At 51.4% G+C, this 24,199-nt stretch overlaps 10 protein-coding genes and 2 non-coding genes across 12 annotated transcripts; 7 read left to right on the forward strand and 5 right to left on the reverse strand.

Moving 5' to 3' along the window:
- Nucleotides 1-74: 74 nt before the first annotated feature.
- Nucleotides 75-1,566, forward strand: C7974DRAFT_408092 (DNA primase small subunit; the record flags this gene model as incomplete). The annotated part of the gene is made up of 2 exons (XM_046143295.1): nucleotides 75-268; nucleotides 315-1,566. The coding sequence occupies 2 exons, from the start codon at nucleotides 75-77 to the stop codon at nucleotides 1,564-1,566; spliced, it is 1,446 nt and encodes a 481-aa protein (XP_046003161.1).
- Nucleotides 1,567-2,067: 501 nt separating this feature from the next.
- Nucleotides 2,068-2,154, reverse strand: C7974DRAFT_t14. The gene has a single exon. It is a non-coding gene; the product is annotated as a tRNA-Phe (tRNA).
- A 1,144-nt stretch (nucleotides 2,155-3,298) lies between these two features.
- Nucleotides 3,299-3,411, reverse strand: C7974DRAFT_t13. The gene has a single exon. It is a non-coding gene; the product is annotated as a tRNA-Leu (tRNA).
- Nucleotides 3,412-3,836: 425 nt separating this feature from the next.
- Nucleotides 3,837-5,644, reverse strand: C7974DRAFT_383492 (uncharacterized protein). Its single transcript, XM_046140772.1, has 2 exons — nucleotides 4,929-5,644; nucleotides 3,837-4,879 (listed from the first exon to the last, which is right to left on the reverse strand). Exons 1-2 carry the CDS (start codon nucleotides 5,434-5,436, stop codon nucleotides 4,080-4,082), a joined length of 1,308 nt encoding a protein of 435 aa, XP_046003162.1. The 5' UTR covers nucleotides 5,437-5,644; the 3' UTR covers nucleotides 3,837-4,079.
- Nucleotides 5,645-6,070: 426 nt separating this feature from the next.
- On the forward strand, nucleotides 6,071-9,179 carry C7974DRAFT_408094 (DDHD domain-containing protein; the record flags this gene model as incomplete). The annotated part of the gene is made up of 3 exons (XM_046143296.1): nucleotides 6,071-6,328; nucleotides 6,378-8,990; nucleotides 9,042-9,179. 3 exons carry the CDS (start codon nucleotides 6,071-6,073, stop codon nucleotides 9,177-9,179), a joined length of 3,009 nt encoding a protein of 1,002 aa, XP_046003163.1.
- A 3,898-nt stretch (nucleotides 9,180-13,077) lies between these two features.
- On the forward strand, nucleotides 13,078-14,181 carry C7974DRAFT_383503 (CAP20-like protein). Its single transcript, XM_046140773.1, has 2 exons — nucleotides 13,078-13,288; nucleotides 13,430-14,181. Exons 1-2 carry the CDS (start codon nucleotides 13,190-13,192, stop codon nucleotides 13,886-13,888), a joined length of 558 nt encoding a protein of 185 aa, XP_046003164.1. The 5' UTR covers nucleotides 13,078-13,189; the 3' UTR covers nucleotides 13,889-14,181.
- A 755-nt stretch (nucleotides 14,182-14,936) lies between these two features.
- C7974DRAFT_408096 (60s ribosomal protein-like protein l27) lies at nucleotides 14,937-15,621 on the reverse strand (the record flags this gene model as incomplete). The annotated part of the gene is made up of 4 exons (XM_046143297.1): nucleotides 14,937-15,118; nucleotides 15,173-15,368; nucleotides 15,424-15,445; nucleotides 15,614-15,621. 4 exons carry the CDS (start codon nucleotides 15,619-15,621, stop codon nucleotides 14,937-14,939), a joined length of 408 nt encoding a protein of 135 aa, XP_046003165.1.
- Nucleotides 15,622-15,810: 189 nt separating this feature from the next.
- C7974DRAFT_468047 (WD40-repeat-containing domain protein) lies at nucleotides 15,811-17,407 on the forward strand. Its single transcript, XM_046146383.1, has 2 exons — nucleotides 15,811-16,659; nucleotides 16,708-17,407. Exons 1-2 carry the CDS (start codon nucleotides 15,865-15,867, stop codon nucleotides 17,251-17,253), a joined length of 1,341 nt encoding a protein of 446 aa, XP_046003166.1. The 5' UTR covers nucleotides 15,811-15,864; the 3' UTR covers nucleotides 17,254-17,407.
- Nucleotides 17,390-18,793, forward strand: C7974DRAFT_383513 (Alpha/Beta hydrolase protein). The gene is made up of 3 exons (XM_046140774.1): nucleotides 17,390-17,793; nucleotides 17,887-18,172; nucleotides 18,224-18,793. Exons 1-3 carry the CDS (start codon nucleotides 17,621-17,623, stop codon nucleotides 18,758-18,760), a joined length of 996 nt encoding a protein of 331 aa, XP_046003167.1. The 5' UTR covers nucleotides 17,390-17,620; the 3' UTR covers nucleotides 18,761-18,793.
- A 167-nt stretch (nucleotides 18,794-18,960) lies between these two features.
- C7974DRAFT_408099 (GNAT domain-containing protein) lies at nucleotides 18,961-19,701 on the reverse strand (the record flags this gene model as incomplete). The annotated part of the gene is made up of 3 exons (XM_046143298.1): nucleotides 18,961-19,418; nucleotides 19,479-19,528; nucleotides 19,580-19,701. 3 exons carry the CDS (start codon nucleotides 19,699-19,701, stop codon nucleotides 18,961-18,963), a joined length of 630 nt encoding a protein of 209 aa, XP_046003168.1.
- A 209-nt stretch (nucleotides 19,702-19,910) lies between these two features.
- On the forward strand, nucleotides 19,911-22,023 carry C7974DRAFT_383519 (oligosaccharide translocation protein RFT1). Its single transcript, XM_046140775.1, has one exon. It carries the CDS (start codon nucleotides 20,001-20,003, stop codon nucleotides 21,633-21,635), a length of 1,635 nt encoding a protein of 544 aa, XP_046003169.1. The 5' UTR covers nucleotides 19,911-20,000; the 3' UTR covers nucleotides 21,636-22,023.
- On the forward strand, nucleotides 22,019-23,991 carry C7974DRAFT_383520 (Ppx/GppA phosphatase family-domain-containing protein). The gene has a single exon (XM_046140776.1). It carries the CDS (start codon nucleotides 22,169-22,171, stop codon nucleotides 23,855-23,857), a length of 1,689 nt encoding a protein of 562 aa, XP_046003170.1. The 5' UTR covers nucleotides 22,019-22,168; the 3' UTR covers nucleotides 23,858-23,991.
- The last annotated feature ends 208 nt before the right edge of the window (nucleotides 23,992-24,199 follow it).

Raw genomic sequence — 24,199 nt, forward strand, 5'->3', positions numbered from 1 at the left:
CCGAATCTTCTACAAAAATTATGCCACACTCAATATCCCCAGAATCCACACCTGCGGGTGAGTCGTCACAAGAGATGTCGCAAGCCGATGATATCAAGCCAGAGCCAGAAACACAGGATGCCGCAATGGAGGATGCGCCGAGTCCACCAGCGACGGCAGAGAAGTCGAAAGTCAATCTGGAGGAGCTATTCGACGATGATTCAGACGGGGAGTTTGCATCGAGTGTGCCAGTCAGGTCTGAAGAGGACGCATCTCAGTCAGCGCCGATGTACGCACTCGCGCTCCTCTTAGCAGCCCACGCTCACACATCACAGCAAGATCACAAGCCGATCATCTTTTTCCGACCCCGAGATAATGCGCGTCTTCTACCAACGTCTCTTTCCTTTTCGTTACCTCTTCCAATGGCTGAACCACAGCCCGACCCCCGCGAACGACTTTGCCCATCGAGAGTTCGCATTCACACTTCCCAACGAGGCGTACCTACGATACCAATCCTTCCCCACCGCTGATATGCTTCGCAAACAATGCATACAGATGCTGCCTACCCGGTTCGAAATTGGACCCATGTACAGTACAAATCCACGAGATCGCAAGACACTCCGTAAGGCTAGTGCGTTCCGGCCACTCATGAAAGAGTTGGTATTCGATATCGATATGACAGATTACGATGATATCCGTACGTGTTGTACTGGTGCATCTATCTGCCACAGGTGCTGGGCTTTCATCACGATGGCTATCAAAGTTGTGGATGTTGCGCTGCGAGAAGACTTCGGCTTCTCCCACATCCTGTGGGTCTACTCCGGACGTCGCGGTGCTCACGCCTGGGTCTGTGACAAGCGTGCACGTCTCATGGATGACCAAAAGCGTCGCGCAATAGCTGGATATCTTGAACTTCTGAAGGGGGGCGACCAAGGCGGAAAGAAGGTCAACGTCCGACGTCCCTTGCATCCACATCTTGAGCGTAGTCTTAACATCTTGAAAGAGCATTTCCAGACATCCATCCTAGCAGAGCAAGATCCCTGGGCCTCGTCCGACAAATCAGCACATCTCCTTAATCTTCTCCCTGATCCCACATTGCGCGCTGCGCTACAAAAGAAGTGGGACTCCGCACCTAATCGCGCTAGTGCGAGCAAATGGGCAGACATAGACACATTAGCCAAGTCTGGCGCACTGTCGAAAACCAGCAAAGAGCTGCTTGAGGCAAAACAAGACATCGTACTTGAATACACGTACCCGCGTCTCGATGCCGAAGTCTCCAAGAAGCTGAACCATTTGCTCAAAAGTCCATTCGTTATTCATCCTGGTACAGGACGTGTTTGTGTGCCTATCGACACAAGGACGGTCGAAGATTTTGATCCCCTGAGTGTCCCGACAGTCACACAACTCCTGCAAGAGATCGACGAGTGGGACGGCGAAGAAGGTGAGAAGAAGCTTCAGGATTGGGAGAAGACAAGTCTGAAGCCATACATTGACTACTTCCGCAAATTTGTTGCCGGTTTGATGGAGGAGGAGAAGCCAGCTCTCAAACGTGAGAGACAAGAGGAGACCAATGCCATGGAGTTCTGATCACTTCAGCTTGATCGTAGGCGACGCGCATTGCATGACTTAGACGTTGGTGTTCGGCGTTGATTGGCAGAGTTCAAATTGGGATGTTAGCATGCCATCCGAAGTATAATCCGCATTGAAATCAAGAAATTATGTATGTGCAAATACACATCGCATCGCATCCCGCTCCATTGACTTGTTTTCTGTCGTAAGTCTCAGCCACATATCCCTGCTTCGATATACTAGGTCAATGCAGGTCTTGCCCTGAAGGAAGCCGCCAGATTCTGCCTTGATAGCATTCTCGACGGATGGCGGACGCGTATCGTGTAAGCAAAAATGCAATTAAGCACTATCAAAAGGGAGAGCGATGATGCACGTGCGAAGCACGTGTCACAACATGCCCCACATCGACATCCACCACCATCCCCTTTTCATCGATGATCCGGATTTCCACACAAAATCTTCGACAAAAGCTCAAAAAAAGATATTCGCGTGATCCCATGAACTGGGCACGGAAGCTAGTGTCGCTTCTGTGGATCGAACACAGTACCTCCAGATTTAGTGACTGAGAACTTCAGTCTGGCGCTCTCCCAAGTGAGCTAAAGCGACTGGAAGGCAATTGCCTGATGTGGTAATTGTTGAAGACTGCATGAATTACATTGATTATGTAGCAGTCAAAACAGTGACAAATGTGCTGGGAATTCGATGGGCCACGGGATCGAAGTGAAATGGGAGTCTGGCGCCTGAGATGGATTCAGTCGAGGCCCACTTGCCTAGCCTGCGGTGAATGAGCCTAGGGCGGTGGGACTCCCACGATCAGAAAATGATTGTCGACCATCACAATAACGGAAAATGTGGTGCAAGAATTACACAATATATTCAAAGTTTCTTCCATTGTGATCTAGTAAAGTTTTGGCAAGTTTGGTGATGTGGTGGTGTTGTGTCGATTTTTTATCGTACTACAGTGCATGAGTTAGAAGCTGAAACCAGTCACGGCAGTACTTTGCATACAACAGAGCGAACCGAGACATCTTGTCGCACTAGAAGGATTCTACACGGGTGAAGAGTACATCTCATCCACTTATACGAATCTGGCCCCGTCAGTTATTAAGACAACCTAGGACAACTGTAATCGACTGAGATCACATCTGCTTTGACCACAGCCTGCAAGCGTGGGAAGCTATCCAGTGACACGGAGATTCGCTGAATACAAGCAGCACTTGCTCGGATCAGCATATCGGAAGCACTGGAACAGTTTTGGGCAGTCTGAACACACACACTGTACACTGAGTCTTGAACGCCTACTATCATCACTATAGAGACTTTGGTTGAGTTGAGATGCTCCAACCAATCGGACCATTGCTCTCGCCGAGCCGTTGCTGACCCAATGTCGCACATTCACGTCAAGGCCCCACAGCCGCCCAAAAAGAGACGTAACAAAGTACTCGTCCAAGCATAGCAGACGAGAATGGTATTTGTGAAAGATTGGGTGTCTTAATAACTCAAATCATATCCGCGTTGCAGACTTGTGTAGAATCATGAACGAACGCAACAGAGGCACCCCCCGTTGACCTAACATTTAATCTAAGCACAAACGGTACTGCATACGTTAGATCCCTCTCCTCGCGAAAAAAATAGCGTGCTGGAAAGTCTGGGTGGCTCGCTTAGCCGTCAAACTTGTCCTGCACCGCACACTGGCCAACCAACACCAAAAAAAAATATCCTGGAATGCTCAAACGATGTTGAACGAAGCTGATGAGGACGGGACTCGAACCCGCGCCACTTTCGTGACCAGGAAGCTTATTGCTAAGCAATGCTAAGGAGAAGACCTTAACCTGGCGCCATAACCAACTCGGCCACCTCACCTATCGACCCAGATGTTAAACCGGGTGATTCTCAAGATTGATGAAAGGTTGAGAACTTAGTTGAACTATAGAATCATGTCAAAAACGTACACTGCGTCGTTGAATTGTGTTGCGCATGTCGTTCCACTCCTGTCGTGTCTGTATCGGCCGCTTTATATTACTCCTCCACCTATTAGCCACATCACCCCACGAAGTCATTGCGTTGGCCTAATTCAGCCGAGCCTTTTTACCATCTGGGATCTTCTGTACGACTGGTCAATTACCAGATATTAGGCAGTGTTGTCAGTGCAAAACTGGCAACAAACAAATATTTGATTACGAGAGGATGACGCTAAGATCTATGACATTCTCCGAAGGCCTTTGGGCACTCCGTTTGCCATCAGAAACCTGTCTGTAGTTGACTTGCGTCAGTGTTTTGCAGTAGCAATCACCGGTCTGAGGGTTGTAACCGAAGCTGTAAACTCTAAGAGCACAGGAAAGCCCTATGATAGTAATCGAACACCCTGCAGAATTACATGTGTCTGTTGATTTGTTAAAAGATGTGTACGTCTGCATGAATATAACCAGAATATTAGCCCGCAAACTAGATTCATCATTTCTGTAACACGCAATAAATGGAAAGAAAGCTTAGACGCTACTTCATGAGATACAAGAGTCTACTGGCAACTGCTATCGACGTCCGAGAGCGTCAAGGACTAGTTCTTTCGTAGCAGACCACCTCTGCAAATCCTCCCGAGTCGCAGTCGTGCTTTGCTCCAGCTCGAGGCTGCCTTCCTTTTCTATCAAACCCCTCATCATCCGCTCAGACATGATAGCGCTCCTTAATCGTGCGGCATCGTCCATCTGACCCCCAAAGTACATCAAGTCCCACGCAACTCGAGGTCCTTCATCAGGCAGCTGGACATCAATCCAGTCAAGCGTACGCGACTGGCTGTTGACGTAAGTTCTCCTTTCTCTCCATGGAGGTGGGTCGTAATTTATCAGCTCCGAACATTGTTCCCTCCTTTGGAATGAAATAAGCACAACTTCAAGGTTTGGAAGGGCAGAGCATATCTGTCGCAAAGGAGTATCTCTCAGTCTATCACGTGAAAGCTCTTGCTCTACACTAGGCACCCCCAATACGATTTGGATCTCGAGTCGGGTGAACTTGCGCCTGACTTCGGCACTCACGCTTGTAACGAGTGCGGCGTAATCCATTGCTGTATGTGCCGAGAAAGAAGGATTGTCTTCGTGGTATCTTGGCCTCTCACAGGCCTCAATAAGAAGGCAAGGCTTATCGAAGAAGTGTCTCGTAGTTTCTTCGCACAGTGTCCTACTGACTCGCATGATGCTAAGGCACATTGGGAACCGCTGGTCTACCCTATGGGATTTCTTTGTCCGTACGCGTACAAAAGCCTCGCTGGGAACGAGACAGTCATAGACTTGAAGGCGTAGTTCAGCAGGTAGATTCATGAATGGAAAAGGTTTTACTGTAACCTTGTAAGCCAACTGTCCAAGCCAACTGAGTTGAGGACGAACCTTTTTCATCTGCTTTCTCAAAAAAGTCATTGAGCGAAGTGTTACATAGAGCATCGATATGAGGCAACAAGGCTCGTATGCTGGAAAATGTCGGCGCAAAGCTGGTGTATGTTGGCCCATAGCATCTGAGCTTTCTGTTCCTCGAAGGTCTGCGTATATATCTATTCGTGAAAGGACATGATCGCACAACCTCGCTGTAGGCATTCATGTAAATATCTGGGATCTTGCTGGGCCACGTGAGGTCTCTAACTAAGAAGTACACTTTCTCCGAGCCGTTGACATATGTACGAGGCGGAACGCCTGCTGCAACATCATCGAACTGGAGCTGGTCGTGTCGATCAGACGGTGTGCATATAAGCATACTGTTCAGTGCTTGCAGCTTCAATTTGAGATGGCCTGCCATGGACACCGTGAACTTGGTGTCGTCGTCTTCGTCCTTGATTTGCTCGCTTTTCCCAGGTCCATCCTCGGAATCGGCACCGCGGTAATCGTCAATAGTAACTATCATTGTGCGGTGCAGATGGCAGTAAGTCAAGAATACCGAGCATTCGTATGTATCAGAAGGGGCAGGGAGTTTAGAAAAGCGAAGGATGAGACAGAGTTGCAGTGGCGGCGAAGGCAACCGTATTCTGGATGACAAAGTCACCTGATCACAACACTATCAGGGATAATGGAGAGAAGGCAGTTCTCGAATTTGAGGCCTCGCAAGCAATACATACACGGCGCATCCAGTAGCAGCATCTTGTCGCGCAAAACGCGATTCGGCCGGTGTTGTTGCGCCGGAGCAGCTGCCCCACGCGCCAGCTGTCAGGTGCAGGCAGGGCCCCTCGGTGATGTCAAGCGTCGCCGACTGATCCTCCCGTAGCAGCCGCATGCAATGTCCAGGTACCACATTGATGACATTGCTTGAAACACGCTCCACATGCAGATAATGTGCAGCTGACTGTCGTTCAGGTTCGTACATAGAACTTCCATATCAATCCTCTTTCCCACCGCCCAACACGTTCGCTCGTCGCATTACCCCTCGCGTTGTTTATCGACCGCCCTCGTACCTGCCCCAGTTCAGTGCAGCTGTACAACAACGACACAGGGGCTGGCTGAGCTATCTACCCAACGGCGGCGCCGCCCCACAGTTTGACAGGATGTCAGGTCCTGCAGAGGGGAAGCAAGGCTTCCTCGCTGGCCTCTCGCCGTGGGGTTCACGTGCGCCTACACCGATCACCACCGAGTCCGACAAGGCAAAAGGCAAGGAGAAGGAGAAGGAACAGGACGCCACAACGGGTGGGCTAGGTACACAACGAGGCGGAGATCATGTGGTTGATCGGAGGCACCGCTTGAGCTTGAAGAGGTACCCTCGAGACTGCCCTCCGCTTGCGGTGAAGTGGTTTCACGCTGTGGACGTAAGTGGATCGTGAATATGTCTCATAGCTCAACGCTAACAAGTCCAAGCTACCTAAACGCAAGCCCTTCTCAGAGCACGCTATAACGCCGGACAAGCCTCTGCCTAAGCCGAAGAAATGGATCCCTTTCAGCAAGGGTGATTCTCGAGCCATCGAAACAGCCTTTCAGAAGACGACCGACGAAGCGGAAGCTGCCGAACAGAATAAAGACCTAATGAGTCCTGCAACGCCTGCACAGTCCTCTCACGAGCCTGTGAAAACTACAAAAGTGCCGGTGAACGAAGACTATCTGTTCGATGTCGAAATTGAAACCCGTGAGCTGGCCCCTTCATACTGGCTTGGTCCGGTCTACGATATCAAGCGAGGAACATGGTTCACCCCCAATGGTGACCCTGTGGACGAAGGTCTTGCCATGCAACTGGAGGAGGGCTATCTCAAATGCAAGCCGTGGCGATACGGAAAGCCAGAGGAGAAGCGGTCAATCTCGCAGCCTCGTGCCCGGCCTGTATCTCTTGGTGCTGGCGTGAGTGACGACTATCGCAAGGAGCTCGGACGACTCAACCGCGATTCAACTTCGAACCCTGTAACACCAAGAGGATCCTTTGAAAACCTTCGTAGTGAAGCTGCCAAACAGCAGGACGGTAGTAGTTCGGGCGACAAATTGGCACCACCAAATGCTCCTACCGATACCACGCGGACACACAGGCTTTTCGGTGCCCACATGAACTCGATTGTGACGTTTCAAGATGCGACGACAGCCTGGCTTCTTACTGACGACATGTGGGCTCGTATGGGAAGCACGATATACCAGCGTTTTGCAGGTGGAGCGCATTATGCTGGTTATCGCTACGTTCGTGGTTACACTGACCCAGAGGAGAAAAAGAAGCAGACAAATGCCGCCACAGACCCCAAGAGCAAGAAAGAGGCCGATCGGCCCACTACGCCATCACAACATTTGGCGTATGGGTCTGATAACGAAAAGACCACGACCTCTGGATCAGGAGATGGCTCTGACGCCGAGACGACAGACAACGAGAGAGCAGAATCACCTCAAGAGTCAAGAAGAAGGACTTTAGAACGGCAAGTGTCGTCTTTGATGACTTCATCGCAACCCGACTATCAAGAGAAGCAGGAAGAAGAGGTGCGCAAACGAGAGGAGAAAGAGATGCGCGAAGACTACAAAACGCAAGATAAACAGGAGCAGGGACGCGAGATTGAGCATTTGTTGCTTGTAACACATGGCATCGGACAGCGCTTGGGTATGCGCATGGAGTCTATTAACTTCATTCACGATGTCAACACAATGCGCAAGTCTTTCAAGGCTGTCTACGCCAACGCCCCGGATTTACAGGCACTTAATTCGGAGGTTACTTCTGAAACGAAGAATAGCCGCATTCAGGTAATCCCTATTGTATGGCGTCATCTACTGGACTTTCCTATGCAAAGTGTCAAGCATAATCGGAAGGAGCATGATCTTGGAGATCTCGACCATGAAGATCACGAATTCCCTAGCCTTGAGGACATCACAGTCGATGGTGTACCGGCTGTGCGCAACTTCTTGACTGATCTTGCGTTAGACATCTTGCTCTACCAGAGTCCAGCTTACAAAGGCCATATATCCCGCATCGTTGTCGCCGAATTGAACCGTATCTACCGCTTATTCAAGGAGCGCAACCCCTCTTTCAAAGGCAGAGTCAGCTTGGTCGGTCACTCTTTGGGTTCGGCAATTATGTTCGACATTCTCTGTATCCAGCGCAATGCCAGCAAAACAAAATCTGGGAAACAACGTCGCCTTACCGAAGAGGGTCTGAAGCTTGATTTCGAGGTTGAGGATTTCTACGCATTAGGATCACCAATCGGCCTCTTTCAGATGCTAAAGGGGCGCACGATAGCCGCTCGACCCGCGACCGCTTTCAATCCGCCAGAGACACCTGCGACTCCTCTGGACGACCCATTCTCGCCTATGGCAGCCGAACGCAACCATGCTTTTGACATCACAACCTCATCGCCTCTTTGCAAGCAAACATTCAACATCTTCCATCCATCCGATCCAATCAGCTACCGAATTGAGCCCTTGATATCTCCTGCCATGGCTGGTTTGAAAGCTCAGCCACTTCCCTACACCAAGAAAGGAATTTTTGGCGCCCCAGCCTCACAAGGCCTAACAGGCATCGGTGCCCGTGTAGGGCAAGGAGTCACGGACTTCTGGTCAAGCATCGGTTCTGGTATCGCATCAGGTTTGCTCAACCGCAGCCTAGGTATCAGTGGTACAGAACTGGGAGACGGAGGTCCAGGGCAGCGTTCTTCGCGACCTCTTTCTGCCGCTCCAAACTCGGCAGCAGGTGTAGCAACTGTTCCAGGCACCAATGAACCAGTGTCTGCGTTCATATCTGAAGAGCGTAGACGACGTCTTGGAAACGAACAGATTACCACCGGCGAAGACGGTGAACACCCGCCTACACTCATCGAGTCGGAGATCGAGACTTTGTACTCTGGGTTCCAGAAAGGGCGTAAGAGCAGCAGTACTGAGGATTCGAATCAAGTCGAAAAAGACTTGGAATGGCAGGACCTCGAAGAGCGGAGCCGAAAGCTGAAGAGGGAAGAGCAGAAAGTACGGGCATTGAACAGTAACGGGAGAGTTGACTACAGCATTCAAGAGGGCGTAGGTTCTGAATCCCTTCCTACTACGTATGGATGCTGACAGCGACTATAGGCATTTGATATTTCTCTCCTTGCGAGTATTGCGAGCCATTTAACATACTGGGCCGATGAGGACGTTTCTCATTTCATGATCTCACAACTGCTAGCCAGACATCGGGTCTTCAAGGAGCAGCAAAGCAAGGGACTGTAGATCTTGATTGTTGACATCACCAGGCATGGCGCGGCGTTTTGACATCTGAAAGCTACAATACCCTCATAGACGTTTCTTACTCAATGGAGTCATCTCTACTCTTACAATTACGACGCCTGCTTTTCCTGCTTTCTTGCCTTCAACGGTACCCGGCAACTCTACGTCCATTGATTCCGCAGGCCCAGAACAGGCGTCGTCATTTCTGGCGTTACCGACCCAGCTCTCGAACTCGTCGACAGCGCCAAACGAACGAGGGCAGACGTCATCTGAATGCGTGCGCCACAGATTTGCGCCACAATGTTATCTTCCAGCCAATGGAACAGTCGCTTGTCTCGTCGTTCTGCCAGGGCCAAGCATGTCCGGCATACTAGCCGAGCCGATTACCCATGCAGGGTCTCTTCATAACAGTGGAAGCATGCTGTTAACGTTTGCAGAGCGCTGGTGAGTCTTGGGTCAGCGTTTGGCGTATGTCATATCTTGTGTGACGTCGAAGTCTTTTGACTGCAGAGAGGCTTGAGTGAAGATGATAGGTATATAAAGAGACAATGTACTGGAGCAGGCATGTCCCATCAACTCAAGACTAATCAATTCTACCTTTCACAAACACAAAAATCGTGAACGCTACACTCCAGATACTGAACTGTTACCACGCGTCTACATCCATCACTGTGCTCCTGCCAACACTTTCATCAGGACAATCAGCAAAAGAATACCGAGACACCTATATCGACAGTAACACCGACACCTCACGCGACTCGGCATACAGAGAAGCGTCACATCCAATATCAAAACACACCCACTATATACACACAAACTCACACAAAATGGGCTGTGGACCATCTCGCATGTCCCGCCGTGGCGGCGGCTACAGCACCGGCGTGCCTATGAGTGGTGGAAGTCGCTTCGGTCGGGGCGGGGGAACGACGCATGTCGTGCACCACACGGGCGGAGGCATTGGCGGAGGTATGGGCGGACACAGAATGGGCGGAGGTCTAGGGGGCATGGGAGGGCGTAGGAGGATGGGCGGAGGGGGAATGCATGGCGGCAGGATGGGGAGACGGTGTTGATGAGCGGACTAGGGTAAGGAGGTCGAAGAGAGGCGAGTTTAGAGTTGTGGTTGGGTGAGTGTCCGTTCACGTCTTGTTTAGCGGTGTTTGGTGATGAGCGTTGCCGTGACGTTGTACAAATACATGATTAATGAACTGAATATATATGAAGATTTTTGATGGTATGATTTATTTCGTCTTTTACCATCGTGTGTGACAAAATTCCACAATGTCAGTCACAGTAGCGGATCGCTGTCCTGAGATAGCGTTTACATTGTCGTTCTTTGTAGGTAATCTGCGGCCGGTGCAAAGTTGTTCAGTGAAATGCCACGTTATGCCTATCACAGTCTGTATCTCCACGGAAACTGCTTGAGCTGCTTCGTCATCCTTACTGATCTAGCACCGCAACTAGCTCTTAGGACGTAACGTTACCGGTCAATCCAGTACCAGATTCTGCGATCTAGATTAGTGCGTTTGTAACGCAAATGCCAGGACTGTACTGATGTGCATTAGTTATCCATTGCGTGATGCCTGTCTATTAGCCTGATTATGAGCGTCTTTGATTGAAGCCGTTGTAACTGACAGGTCATTTCACCTCCAGGGCGAAGGGCAAATGCCGCCTGGTGTCCTGAACGCTGCAGTTATTCTCAGCGTTTTCGCTTCTCCGAGCGACATCGCAGACTGCTAAGTTGGATTGCTTGCATGCTGGTATCGTCTACAATGTTATCCTGCTGATCGCAGGAATTGAAAAATCTAGATATACCCCTTCTTAAAAAATTGGACGACTGGCTGCCTCGCATGACTGCCTGATAGTGGTAGGAGGTTCGGATGTACTGCCCGTTGTGCATACGCACTGTAACGGGCGCACTGTATGCACCTGTGCCCCGAAGAGAGCAATGTAGGCAGCTTTTAGTGACGAAGAATACCTCGTTGGCTCCAACGGCTAGCGGTATGGGGCGTATGGGTGGCTCTAGCGTTCCTGACACATGTCATATCTGTCGTCAAGTACATACTCACACCATAAGGCCGAGCTACACTGAGCTGGCGTGCAACGTTGATATCAGTACCCAGGATGATCGCGGTGATTGCTGTTTATCTTTTCAGCATGATTGGACATCAGCATATGAAAGCTCACTCTCTTGCGTCAATATCAAGGATTGTATACCCACTATGCATACGCGGCTTTACCATGCAATGACATGGAGAGAAAGAGTATAGTGACCGCAGGCTCCAGCTCGTCAGCAGCGCCGCGGAGGTTCCTTTATTGTGATCCTTGAGCGTCTCTATTCACTGTGGAGAGCTTTAGCATGCAGTTCCTCACTGCTGTACAATTCCGCTGCAGTCAGCACCCCGCTCCACCATGCATATACATGACATCGCATGTGTCAACAACAGTACTCGGCATCCTTCTCGACGTTACAATTTGCCGATCATAAACGCCCGTTGGGCTCGCTTAGCCGTTCGACAGATCCAATGCGTCCTTGAAACCCGCCCAGTCTTTCACGAGCGTGATGTCACTTTGTAGCTGTGCGTACCTGATGCAGATATCGCTTATGCGTTCGCTGTTTTACGAGGTCGAACGACTTGTTTATACCGAGGCAGAGTGCTCGGTAGCATCTGATAAGGAGCATCAGGTGCTTTGTCGGGTTTTTCATCAGAGTCGGACACGGTCTATATTCGGAGGCCAAGCATCCTTCCAGAGCCGCAATTTTGATTCTCGAGTTCTGTCGTGGTACCTAGGTGAGGTAAGGATTGGAAGGCCCTGCACCGAAGCTTGATCCGCAGGACGCCGACGGCACGCTACCCGGGTGCCGACATGATCAACATGGAACACCTCTTTCACATGTTCCACCACCTCGAATTGAGTTCTAGGCGCCCCAACAACAGCCATAGACGAGATGCACAACGCGATGCAATGCAGTATGTCGACGCGCCTGCTGGGTTTGGCGAACCGCCCCAAGGCGGCCAGCGATTGCTCAATTCCTCCCTGATAAGACGTGTGCCCAACCAATTGGACTTGACATTGCGACACGATGCGCGTATGGAGATGAGCGCCACGCATCCCTAATCATTCCAAGGTTCTACAACGGATATACATACATAGCTCGGAAAGTGATTGCGGCGCCAGTGAAGTTCGAGGGCCGCTGCTCCGGGGGAGAGATTTGTTGAGGCTTACAACAAGCCGGACGGCGGCGCGTAGTGGAATGACTGCTGAGCAGCAGCGTCTAAGGTCACACAATCATCGATACGTGTAAGACATGGCAAAAAGATTCAGGACCCATCGGTCGCTTCACCAGTCTAGCCAGCGTGCATGCCCACTTGCTTCAGTGGCGATGGCCTCACCTGAACACACACGGGGCAGTGCGTACCGTATTTGTGCACCCTGCCGGCAGGATCATTTGGAGCTTCTACCCAACCATCGAAAGACGGACTTGGTCTACCAACGGGACGAGGCGCCAGCGGACGTAGCGGAGACCTTATCGTCCTAAAACCCTCTTTCACATGCCAGGTAGCCCTGTTTGTGCGTCAATGTATCACCCAATGTCGCGACATTCCTGTGCTGATAGGGGATTGCACGCACAGTGACCGTTGGTAACTCACTCTTTAAACCTCTGTCGTCACAGTTTGTAAAGCTTTAAACTGGTACCTCTGTGTCAGCTATTTGCATTGCAAAGAAAGAGCGAGTTTCGTAGGGCTGAAGGTACTTCTTTCCTTATCGATAAACCAGCAAGCCCGCTTTCACATGTCAGACCAACAAATTCACTGACACCAAGCGCCGCTTTCAGCGCACAGGCACAGACATCATAGCACTTCCACAAGCAGCCCGCGTATAAACAGGTATGTTGGGGCGAATGGAAACCCTTCCCCTAACACCACTTCGTCGAACTATAACTTATTTCTTTCTGACAGCCGCAGATTTCATCACACCTTACACCACACCACCATCTAACACCACAAGACTTAATGTCACCACACGCTGAGGAGCCCACCACAAACGGCGATATGAGCAACGACAGCGCCCCCTTGACCAACGGTGAGACTCCGCAGTCGAGAGTTCTTTCGGTACGTACTACCCCGCAAGTTCTGCATAGCTACACGTTTGGCGTGCTCAATCGCCCAATCAGTCGGCTTGATTACACCACATGTGCAAAGCTACACTGAAACTTGCACTTCTGATCACGAGATCCCAACTAACAATCACAGCATCTGCACTCTTACCCCGTCGTCCACGACTCGGTCGAGTTCTACAAGTCCAACCCCTACGGAGCCAGGTCCCTCACTCTCTTCCACAACACGTACAACTCGTTCGTTGCACCCTTCCACCCCTACCTCAAGACACCGTACTCCTACATCTCTCCGTACCTGACCCGCGCGGATGAGCTTGGTGATTCGTCTCTCTCAAAGCTCGAGAAGCGTGTTCCCATCGTCAAGGAGGACACCACCAAGCTCAAGGAGCTCGCCTTCTCGCCTCTCACCTACGTCTTCGGCACATACCAGGATGAGTACAAGAAGACACAAGGCCCCGAGGGACTTGTCAAGACGGTAAAGGCAGGAATCAGCACTGAGTTGAAGGTCGCCCACGACGCGTTCAACTTCGCTGTGGAGTACTGGAACAAGGGGAAACAGCAAGCCGCTAAGAAGGCTGACGAGGTCAAGCAGTAGGATGGCGAGGAAGTCGTCGAGCTATACAGCTGCTCCTGCAAGATCTGCAGGGTCGCGAGAGCTAGGGTCGATTTTGTAGCAGAGCTGAGGGTGCATGTATACGATAGGGATGCTCCACCATCACCGATCACGAGTGCGCCTCAGATTGCCAGGGCAGCCTGATGTGGGAGGAGGTGGATCATTGAAGTTGTTAGATACCTTTCGTTATTCTTTTCAGTGTAGTTGAGTTCGAAGTACATCCATTCTCGAGCAGGTTTAGATGGTATAATGATGACGACAGCTTGTTTCTGCTATATTTCTACAATCCCTCAAGAACGTGCTTGATTGCGAAACCTTTCAAGGGAGTAACTCCAACATCTTCCGAAAATGTCATGCCACAACTCTCATTTCAAACTGATGTTCTGTGCCTTGTCAGTTTGTGAACCTTATTGATGTGGATGACAAAGACAGGGCGGGGTTGTATTTCAGCAGGAACAATTGGAATATTGATATTTGCCCTCACGGTTAAGGGGTACATGGTATCTTCATTGCAGTCGGGGAAAGAAGGAAATGATTTACGTACCGTTGGGTGAAGGATGCTCATGTCTTGAAGATGTGCTTGACGCAATGTCGTCTTGGCAGATATACTTGATGACGCTGGGAGTTGTCGTCATGGCTGCGCAACTATCAATTGGGGCTGACTCTGATGGGCCAGCGCAACCAAGATGACCTGTTGCATTCAGATCGCTCGATACTCTGCTGCAGTAAGTTAAGCACACGGCTAGGTATGTCTAAGGTGCGAATGTACTGTTCGTATGCGAGGTCTAGGTTGTCAGTATCTCACCCGGCAAAAGATTGTACGAACGAAAGTTGTAGGGAACATCAATTCATGAGCTCGTGAATGACCCCGATGCCGGATTTTCTTGCTTTGATTATCAAGCCGAAGTACACGCCTGGATGGCAGGCTTTTTGCACCTGATCCACCCTATGATATCGCCCGACATGCTCATGCAGGATCTAACGTGTCAAATCATGTCCCATCTGCGCCCAGCCGTAACCGAAGGAAAACCTAGAACTGCAGCGGTGTGAAGAACCACCTGTTCTTGCCGGACTGGTATCGCTCCTCGAAGGCCTTCTTGACGGTCTTCTTGGCGTCCTCCCTTTGCGAGACCTCCTTGAATGTGTCCTGGGTGAGGGTGCCCTTGAGGTTCTCGAGCTCGATGGTGTAGCGGGTAGGCATGATGTGGGTGTCTGCGTCTATCAGCGCTGTCCTTGTACGTCCGCCTCCTTCCAACGTTCACGTACAGTTGACCTGCTTGACGAAAGGCTTGACCTTGCTCTTCTTGGCCTGCTTGTTCTTCGACATGCGGCGGGTGACCTTCTGGGGGTAGCGCTCGACACCGGCGACGAGGGCGTGGGGGAAGGGGTGCGACTTGGTGCCGTTGTCGAGGGGCGAGATGATCACGCACTTCTTGCCGGCATAGCGACCGCGGGTGATGATCTAAGCGGACTGTGAGTACTTGCGACGTAGGGCAATTCGAGCGGTTTCAACGTACGACAACGCGTCCGACCTTGAGGCTGTAGAGAAAATGTTAGCGAATGCTCAGTCGCAATTCAAGGTTCTGCGATCATGGTGCGCCAATCGATCCATTGCAGTCCTGCAATCCTCTCCTGGCACACCAAGGGTCCTCGCAATATTCCAATCTATCATCCATGCAGTCGTCGTCGGGCTCGGGGTGCACTCACAACTTCATCTTGCTGGCGGGGGTGCTGGTGGGTTAGTCGAGTGAGCAAAGGCTGGGTTCGCGTGCATCCAAACTGATTTCGCCAGAGTGGGCGCTAAGCGATTTCGTCGACCGGAGGCACGTTCGACCGGCGCCGCGCAAAGCAGGTGCGATCCACTGCGCAACGTTGATTGGCCGCCCCACCTCGACCCTGCCAGAAAAGTTCGAGGCCGCGCTGCTCATGTTCGCGAAGTCTACAGCAAGACAGCGAAGATGAAGATCAAAGCCCTCAGCCGGTCGACATCGTCGGCGCAGGCCCCCGGATCAAATGTCGCGAAGATCACGCGCAATCTCGACCCCAACCAGCATCCCTTCGAACGCGCACGCGAGTACACGAGGGCCCTCAATGCGACCAAGATCGAGCGCATGTTTGCGCAGCCCTTCCTCGGAGACTTCGAGCCTGGCCATGTGGACGGTGTCTACTCCTTCGCCAAGGATCCCAATTCGCTTGAGCGTTTCGCCAGTGGCAGTGGTGACGGCGTCGTGAAAGTATGGGACTTTACGAGCAGGGAAGAGAAGTGGCAGGCGCAGGCGCACGAGAACATGGTGAAGGGCATGTGCTGGACGCGCGATAAGCGTCTTATCACCTGTGGTGCAGACAAGCAGATACAAATGTTCGAGCCGTACGCTCAACCCTCCAAGTCGCCGCCGAAGGCTACATGGCACGGAAACGCCGCCTTTACATCTGTCACGCATCACCGCTCGCTACCTTCCTTCGCCGCCGCCTCGAATGTTGTCTCTATATATGACACCGCTCGTACCTCAGGTGCACCTGTGCAGAACCTGGTTTGGCCCTCAGCTATCGACACAATCAACTATGTCAGCTTCAACCAAGTTGAGACATCGATTCTGGCATCGTGCGCAACTGATCGTGCTATCGTCCTGTATGATATGCGCACAAGTTCTCCACTCCACCGGACTGTCCTCAACTTTGCCTCCAACTGCATTTCTTGGAATCCCATGGAGGCGTACAACTTCGCCGTTGCAAACGAAGACCATAACTGCTATGTAAGTTCCACTGACGTTTTTATACAGACGAAAGCTCACGAGTCTTAGATCTTTGACATGCGAAACATGAAGCGTGCGCTTCAGGTCCTGAAGGGTCACGTTGCTGCCGTCATGAGCGTCGAATTCAGCCCAACCGGAGAGGAGCTCGTGACTGGCTCCTACGATCGATCGGTCCGGTTGTGGGAGCGCCAGAAGGGACACGCCCGCGACGTCTACCACACCAAGCGCATGCAGCGAGTTTTCTCTGTTGCTTGGTCGCCGGATAACAACTACGTACTCAGTGGTTCAGATGACGGCAACGTGCGCCTATGGCGAGCCAAGGCCTCTGCCAGACAGGGTGTAAAATCTTTCGCTCTACAACAGAAGCTACAGTATGATGAGGCTCTTAAAGAGCGATACAAGCACATGCCCGAGATTGCGCGCATCAACAGGCACAGACATATACCCAAGGCAGTCAAGAAGGCCGGTGAGATCAAGAGTGAGGAGCTCAAGGCGATCAAGAGGAAGGAAGAAAATGAGAGGAGACATACTAAGAAGGGCCAAGTTAGACGTAAGGCTGAACGAGAGAAGATGGTGCTCGCGAAGGAGCAATAAAAGCAATGGTGTCAAAAGCATAGCGATGGCGTTTTGGGTCAATATTCGTTGCATTTGCAAGCATGAATGGGATAGGGTAAATGTCGCTATGGTTGTTTGACGGTACCTCAGGTCTAGTGTACCCAATCAAGCATCACAACACGCTTCTCGCGCCATACTCCTGTCTTTGATTGAAAGGCGTGCTACTAATCTCACTCGCCAAAAGCGGGGTTACGTCACTCGTCCTGACAAATGCAACAGCCGAACAACACTGGAGTCATCAACGACGCAGTATCTCTCCCCACAGCACTTTTCTACACTCAGCATATAATCACTTGGATACATGCACTTTAAGGGCTAGCAATTGACACAGGACAGTATATACGATATGGCCACTACATCTGCACACAAGATCCAAGATGAGAAGTTTAACAGCCTCGGCTTCTCAAAAGCAATTGTCAACAAGGAGCATGTGTGCTCCTATAGTCGCGGCCTGGGTACCGTCTCTGACAAAAACCCGATTCTCGTCCTGATTCATGGCTACCCGCAGAGCTCATACATGTGAGTGCCTGTCGTGGTGTTCAGGGCTCATGTGCCCAAGACCATCACACCTGAGTACCAACGATTGTATGGGCTTACTAACACCATTACAAGGTGGCGTCATTTCATTCCACTACTACCCCAAGATGCTCCTATCTTCGCCCCAGATCTACCAGGTTATGGCGCCAGTGCTGCTATTGAGAAGCATGACAAATTGACGGTTGGAAACGCCGTACTATCTGCACTCCGGACAGAGGTCAAACGCACCTCTTCCAAACCTCCAGCTGGCGACATTCCTATTGTGTTAATCGGCCACGACCGCGGCGCAAGAGTATCACATCGTCTCACCGTCAGCGGCGCAGAGGGCTTTGACATCAAGGGTGTCTGCCTCATCGACATTGTATGATCCACTGCTCCGATGTATGACCTACAGACTGACAAAGACGCCTAGGTCCCAACCTCCACGCAATGGCAGAATTTCTCTAGTCCAGTCAAAGCTGCTAAAGATGTCACAGGCTACTTTCATTGGCCATTCCTCGCTCACGTAGACCTTGCAACGCGTATGATCACTGCCTTCGGCCGCGCAAATTTCCTTGAGGAGATGCTGAAGGGCTGGGCTGGAAAGAATGAGAAGGGCCTACAAGTCTTTAGAGCGGACGACGCGCCCAAAGTCTACGCGGAGTTCTTCGCCCAGGATCACGTGCTTAAGGCTACTTGTGAGGATTATCAGCATGGTGCGACGACGGATCTTGAGAAACAGGAAGAGGATCAGAGCGAGGGGAGGAAGATTGGGGTTCCGCTATTCTTGCTTTATAGTGAGACGTATATTGGCAGTCGCTACACATTTCCGGATGTATGGAGGGAATGGGTGAACGAGGGTGTGGATGTCCAGCATCATGCATTGGGTGATGGCATTGGGCATTTCGGGGCAGAAGAGGCGCCCGAGGAAAGCGCGAGGGTCATTGGGAAGTGGCTTGCGGGCCTTTGAGCCTGAACAGGGTATTGCAGACGTTACTGACTATAGTTTGAATCTACGGTACACTTTACAGTTTGCAGGGAATCTAACGAAAGTTTTCTGGCTCGTGAAAGCACTCAACAGACCAGCTCTATATAAACGCCTGGAACATAAATAAACAACTCGAAGGACTTCCATGCCTCATGGCACTCCAGCAACTAGGCATCAGCCACCTATTCAGGACGGGCAATCCTGAATACTAGAGTATCTCTCCAGCCAAGTACAGGGTTTTCAAAGTCCTTCTCCTTCCGCTCGTATAGTTCGAAGCCAACTTTTCTGAGCACATTCTGGCTGCTTTCAAGCTCTGGATCGGTGTGTGCCTCGGCATGTTCGTATCTCACGTACTCTCTACCGGAGAAATGATCGAAGAAGAGCGGCATGAAAGCTCTCATCGCCTCGGTCGCATAGCCCTTGCCCCAGTAGTCGGCATTGAACATGTATCCAACTTCTGGAGCCCGCACAGCACCTATCAGGCCTATGACGCGTGGTGCCATGCACTCGCGTGACGGGTCGGTAAGTGGGCGAAGGGCTTCGGAGTCGTCTGTCAAGGTCGTCTCATGCACAGAATCGGCTTTGCTGGATGACAGGAGCTCGACGGCGAAATTCCAGCAGTTCTCTGTGTCGTGACAGCCTGGGCGTATTAGCGGGATTGCTTCTACGAGCAGCCAGAAGCTAAGAGGTATCGAAATACCTTGAATCCATTGTTTGGTCTTCTCAAGATCGTCACTCGGTAGGATGGATCTGCTTCTGATGAGAACAACACACAACAGGCAGTTTTTAGGCATGACGTACGTGTGCTTCATCACCTCCGGATCTTCGCGCATCAGAACGACATCTTCAGCATCTTCTAGCTTCAAAGGACGCAGCAAAAGCCTCTCAGTCTTCGCAAAAAGGTAAGATTCGACAACCACCATTTTCGACAACAGGTGTATGAAGAGACGTGTACATCATCATGTTGCGGTGTACCGTGCGAAAGGTAAGAGTCAGGTTGTGTTTGATGCTCGTGCTCCCGGGGATGGGGAACATTTCCATGAGCCGGAGAGCAATCCGGCAATCCGCTAGCCGTTTTGGACACCGACTTCCTCTGACCTCCAACCACGGCTCTTCTTGAGTACAACACCATCAGTTCAATCACCAATCATCATGTTGCCCTAATCGGTATCTGGCCTTATATCGAACCTTGCTCTTGTTCCTGCACAACCGCAAACCAGTCATGTCGCAGTCGATATTGTCGGCCTCGGCGAAAGGGGCCACCTTTCTCATTCTCCTGCAGGTTGCCTCGAGGGCCCTTACATTTGCCGTCAATCAAGTCTTGCTCAGATTTCTGTCTCCAGAGCTTCTTGGAGTCTCGGCTCAGCTGGAGCTCTTCTCGATCTCTGTGCTATATTTCGCACGAGAAAGTCTTCGTGTTGCTCTCCAGCGTCAGGCGCATGGAACACAAGCTGTCGTCAATCTTGCCTATCTTGCAGTCATCACTGGGCTGCCCCTGACATACATCCTTGCACACTTCTGGCTTCGATCGGACACGCCCAACGTAGCTCACTTCGCAGAGGCTTTGAGCTTGTACTGCATCGCAACCGTTATCGAGCTTCTGACTGAACCAGCGTTTTCAGCCGTACAGCAAAAGTTACTTTACAAAGTTCGCGCTTCTGCCGAAAGTACCGCTACTCTTCTGCGATGCTTTGGGACTTGCGGATCTGCGATTTTAGCAAGCCGCCTCGGCGTCGACATTGGGGTTTTGCCGTTCGCCATTGGACAGCTGGCTTATGCTTTGGGACTATTGGTTGTGTATCTCTACAACATGTGGCCAATTGCACGCAATGAACAATTTACGCTTCTCCCGAGCCAGCTCGCATCTACAACGGAGACCTCTACCGTCTTCAGATACTTCTCGACACCTCTCCTCCGGCTCACAGGGTCTTTGACCTTACAGTCAGCTCTGAAGTATATCCTGACACAGGGCGATTCACTTCTGATCACAAAGTATACTTCCCTTGCCGACCAGGGCGCCTATGCTCTTGCGTCAAACTATGGAGGTCTGATCGCTCGAATGCTATTCCAGCCCATTGAAGAGAGTAGCCGCAATATGTTCGCAAAGCTGTGTGCGAGCTCTGAATCAGCGTCAGACGCGACAAAGACCGATAACGGTCCGCGGGAGCAGGAGCAGAGGCGTAACCTATCCCAAGCAGCAAAGGTCTTGACCGTCATCCTGCGCCTATACGCGATCGTATCATTGTTTGCCGTTACTCTAGGTCCCACGCTCGCACCGCTTCTTTTGTCAGTTGTTGCAGGTAAGAAATGGTCTGCAACCAACGCGTCGAACGTTCTCGCTACGTACTGTTACTACATACCCTTCCTTGCCATCAATGGAGTCACAGAAGGGTTCGTGGCTGCTGTTGCAACCAACAAACAACTTTATGTGCAGTCAATCTCCATGGGCTTCTTCTTCGCGGCATTTGCTGGCAGCGCCTGGTTCTTCCTTGGACAATTACAGCTCGGTGGCAGTGGAGTGGTGCTTGCAAACACAGTCAACATGGCACTGCGCATCGTTTGGAATACGTGGTTCACCACGAGGTTCTTCAACCAAAAAGGAACGCCTTTTGAGTTGTCAGCCATCTTACCATCAATGACATCGCTCGCGCCAGCAGTCGTCATTCCTACGTTGATGAAGATGAGACCTGGCTTCAGATATCTTGCAAAATTTGGTGTACTTGGGGAGTTGGTCAGTATGGGCGCCGTGGCTGGTCTTTATGCTCTGCACGTTCTCTTCTTCGAGCGCCAATTCCTTCTCGAATGTTATCGCATGCTAAAGCCTGCACGATCTGCTCAGCCAACCAAGGCGCAGTAGGAGGTAGTCAGTTTCTGAGACAACGACTTATTCTTAGTAAATTGTCTAGCAAGACAGGGCTACAGCAATGGCGCTGTTGCCTCATATCCAGCGGTAGAACAACAATCATGTAGCATTTGTACACCCCGCAGCGACCTGACCCCAGTCTCGCGTAGCTCGCCGCGACTAGCGTCAGAGTTTTCCACCTGCAGGCACAGAAGTCAAACCAAACGTCATCGCAGACACACTTCCTCAGCATCAAATATTGGCGCATCACCAGACACACTTCAAGGCCATCTTTTAGGTAAAAAGGGGGGTAACAGAAACTGTTCGGAAACGCAAGTACTCAAGTCGAGATCTCTTCGGAGTCATAGCGCAGTCTCTATTCTTGTTTCGATATTTCTCGGGGGTAATAGAAACGTCGTTGGACTTGGCCGCGACTAGGGTCCGGAAACGCGCCATTGCACGCCATTCTCTGCACCGGTGGCCTTGACTAGCGTAGTTCGGCACGGGTACGCTGCAAATCTGGAGAAACTGGGGTCAGACCGCACGCCATGGCTTACAGACATGCGGAGAGAGCAGAGTTCTACCATGGACTGGTAGATATGGGAAGCAATGGCATTCGATTCTCGATAACGGATCTCTCGCCAGCTACTCAGCGTATTCTACCAACCGTGTACCTTGACCGCGCAGCCATCTCGCTGTACGATGCGCAGTACGAAAATGGCCAGGCTATACCTATTCCTGAACATACTATCAAACAAGTTGTAAAGTCACTTCTACGCTTCAGGTCGACATGTCGGGATTTTGGCGTGCCTGATGACCAAATCCGCATAGTTGCAACAGAGGCAACACGGAAAGCAGTCAATTCTGAGGCATATCGTGCTACCATCAAAGAAGCGACCGGCTGGACTGTGGAGCTTCTACCCAAGGAGATAGAAGGCAAGATTGGCGCACTCGGCGTAGCAAGCTCCTACGAGAACGTACGCGGTTTGATGATGGATCTTGGAGGCGGAAGTACGCAGCTCACCTGGATTATAACGGAGAACGGTGAAATTAGGATGAGTCCAGCAGGCAGCGTGAGCCTGCCCTATGGTGCTGCGGCCCTCATCCAACGACTTGAAGCTGCAGGCAAGACAAAGAGCAAGGAACATCAAGCCTTTGCAAAGGAGGTGGCCAGTGATCTGAAAGCTGCTGTCCAGAAGATCGGCATCCCTGAGGAGCTCCTCCGGTCTCGTGATGGTCTTCACCTCTACCTTTCAGGGGGCGGGTTTCGTGGCTGGGGTTTTGTGTTGATGTCGGAGCATGCCATCAAACCATACCCCATTCCCATCATCAATGGTTTCCGAACTTCCACAGATGTTTTCCTGGACACAATGTCCGTCAAAGCCGCTGTATCGCAAGATGATACCCCTGAGATCTTCCGGGTCTCAGCAAGGCGAGCGAGCCAGGTCCCTGCGGTTGCTTTCCTCGTGGAATGCCTCGCCCAGGCTCTTCCTACCCTGACGAACGTCTACTTCTGTCAGGGCGGTGTTCGCGAGGGCATGCACTTCGCAGAGATGTCGCCCGAGTACCGTGCAGAGAGTCCACTTGTTACTGCAACTGGACCTTACGCACCACCTTCCATCAAACAGCTCGTTGACTTGCTGTTTTCCGCTATTCCAGCACCTTCGCCTGGAGTCAAACCCATCTTCACCATGCCTCTGATTACGGCTTTTGTTCAAGGCGTCTTCGCTCACATGGCACAAGTCAAAGACCTCCGTGGCGGCTCAGCTCTTCGAAGTACAACAACGGGCATCTTTTCAACTGCCCACGGCGCAAGCCACGAGGACCGTGCTCTCCTTGCTATCTTGCTCTGCGAACGCTATGGTGGATATGGTTCCATAAGCCCGACTGAGCAGGACTTTTACAAGCGGATGGTGCGCCTACTTCCAGAGGGCATGGAATGGTGGTGCATGTACCTGGGCCGCGTCGCTGCTGTAATCGCTGCGGTGTATCCTGCAGGCGCCATTAGAGAGCCCCGTGTATCTATCAGGACGCAATGGACCGTCACTAAGAAGGGTAACGAAAAGTTGTGCATCGATTTTGACTTCATAAAGGAGATCGATGACCTTGATGAAGGCCTGGATGCAGCGCTTAGGAAGATAAGCAAGGCAGGCAAGAAGAAGAATTGGGTGCATGGTGGAGGCCACAAAGTGTCCCTGACTGTCAACGGCCGCGAGTACGATGGCGACGAAGATTAGATAGTCGTCCAAGTACATCTTGTGACTGTCCGCACTGTTCTCCTGAGGTTTCATAGTGTGTCACATAGTGCGTGGCGAGCATCCTGAGGCCCAAATGTCGAGCTGGACCCTTGAATCTACTCACCCAACCCCTCTGCCTCCCTACCAACGCCAAAACGTGCATCGTGACTTGCAAGCGGTGTGTCGCCACTGCTCGAAATAAAGCACAGAGGTCACGAAGCGCCGGAAAGCACGGGAGCGCTGCGGCTGGAATGCCTCCGATCGCTCTGCGTCCTACGGGAGTTGGTCCCGGCGCAGGCATCGTGACTTCGCGATGACTGATGAGACTCCCAGGATTGCGTC

Source organism: Boeremia exigua (genome assembly GCF_020726555.1).
Source record: "Boeremia exigua strain MPI-SDFR-AT-0100 chromosome Unknown C7974scaffold_1, whole genome shotgun sequence".
Classification (NCBI taxonomy): domain Eukaryota; kingdom Fungi; phylum Ascomycota; class Dothideomycetes; order Pleosporales; family Didymellaceae; genus Boeremia; species Boeremia exigua.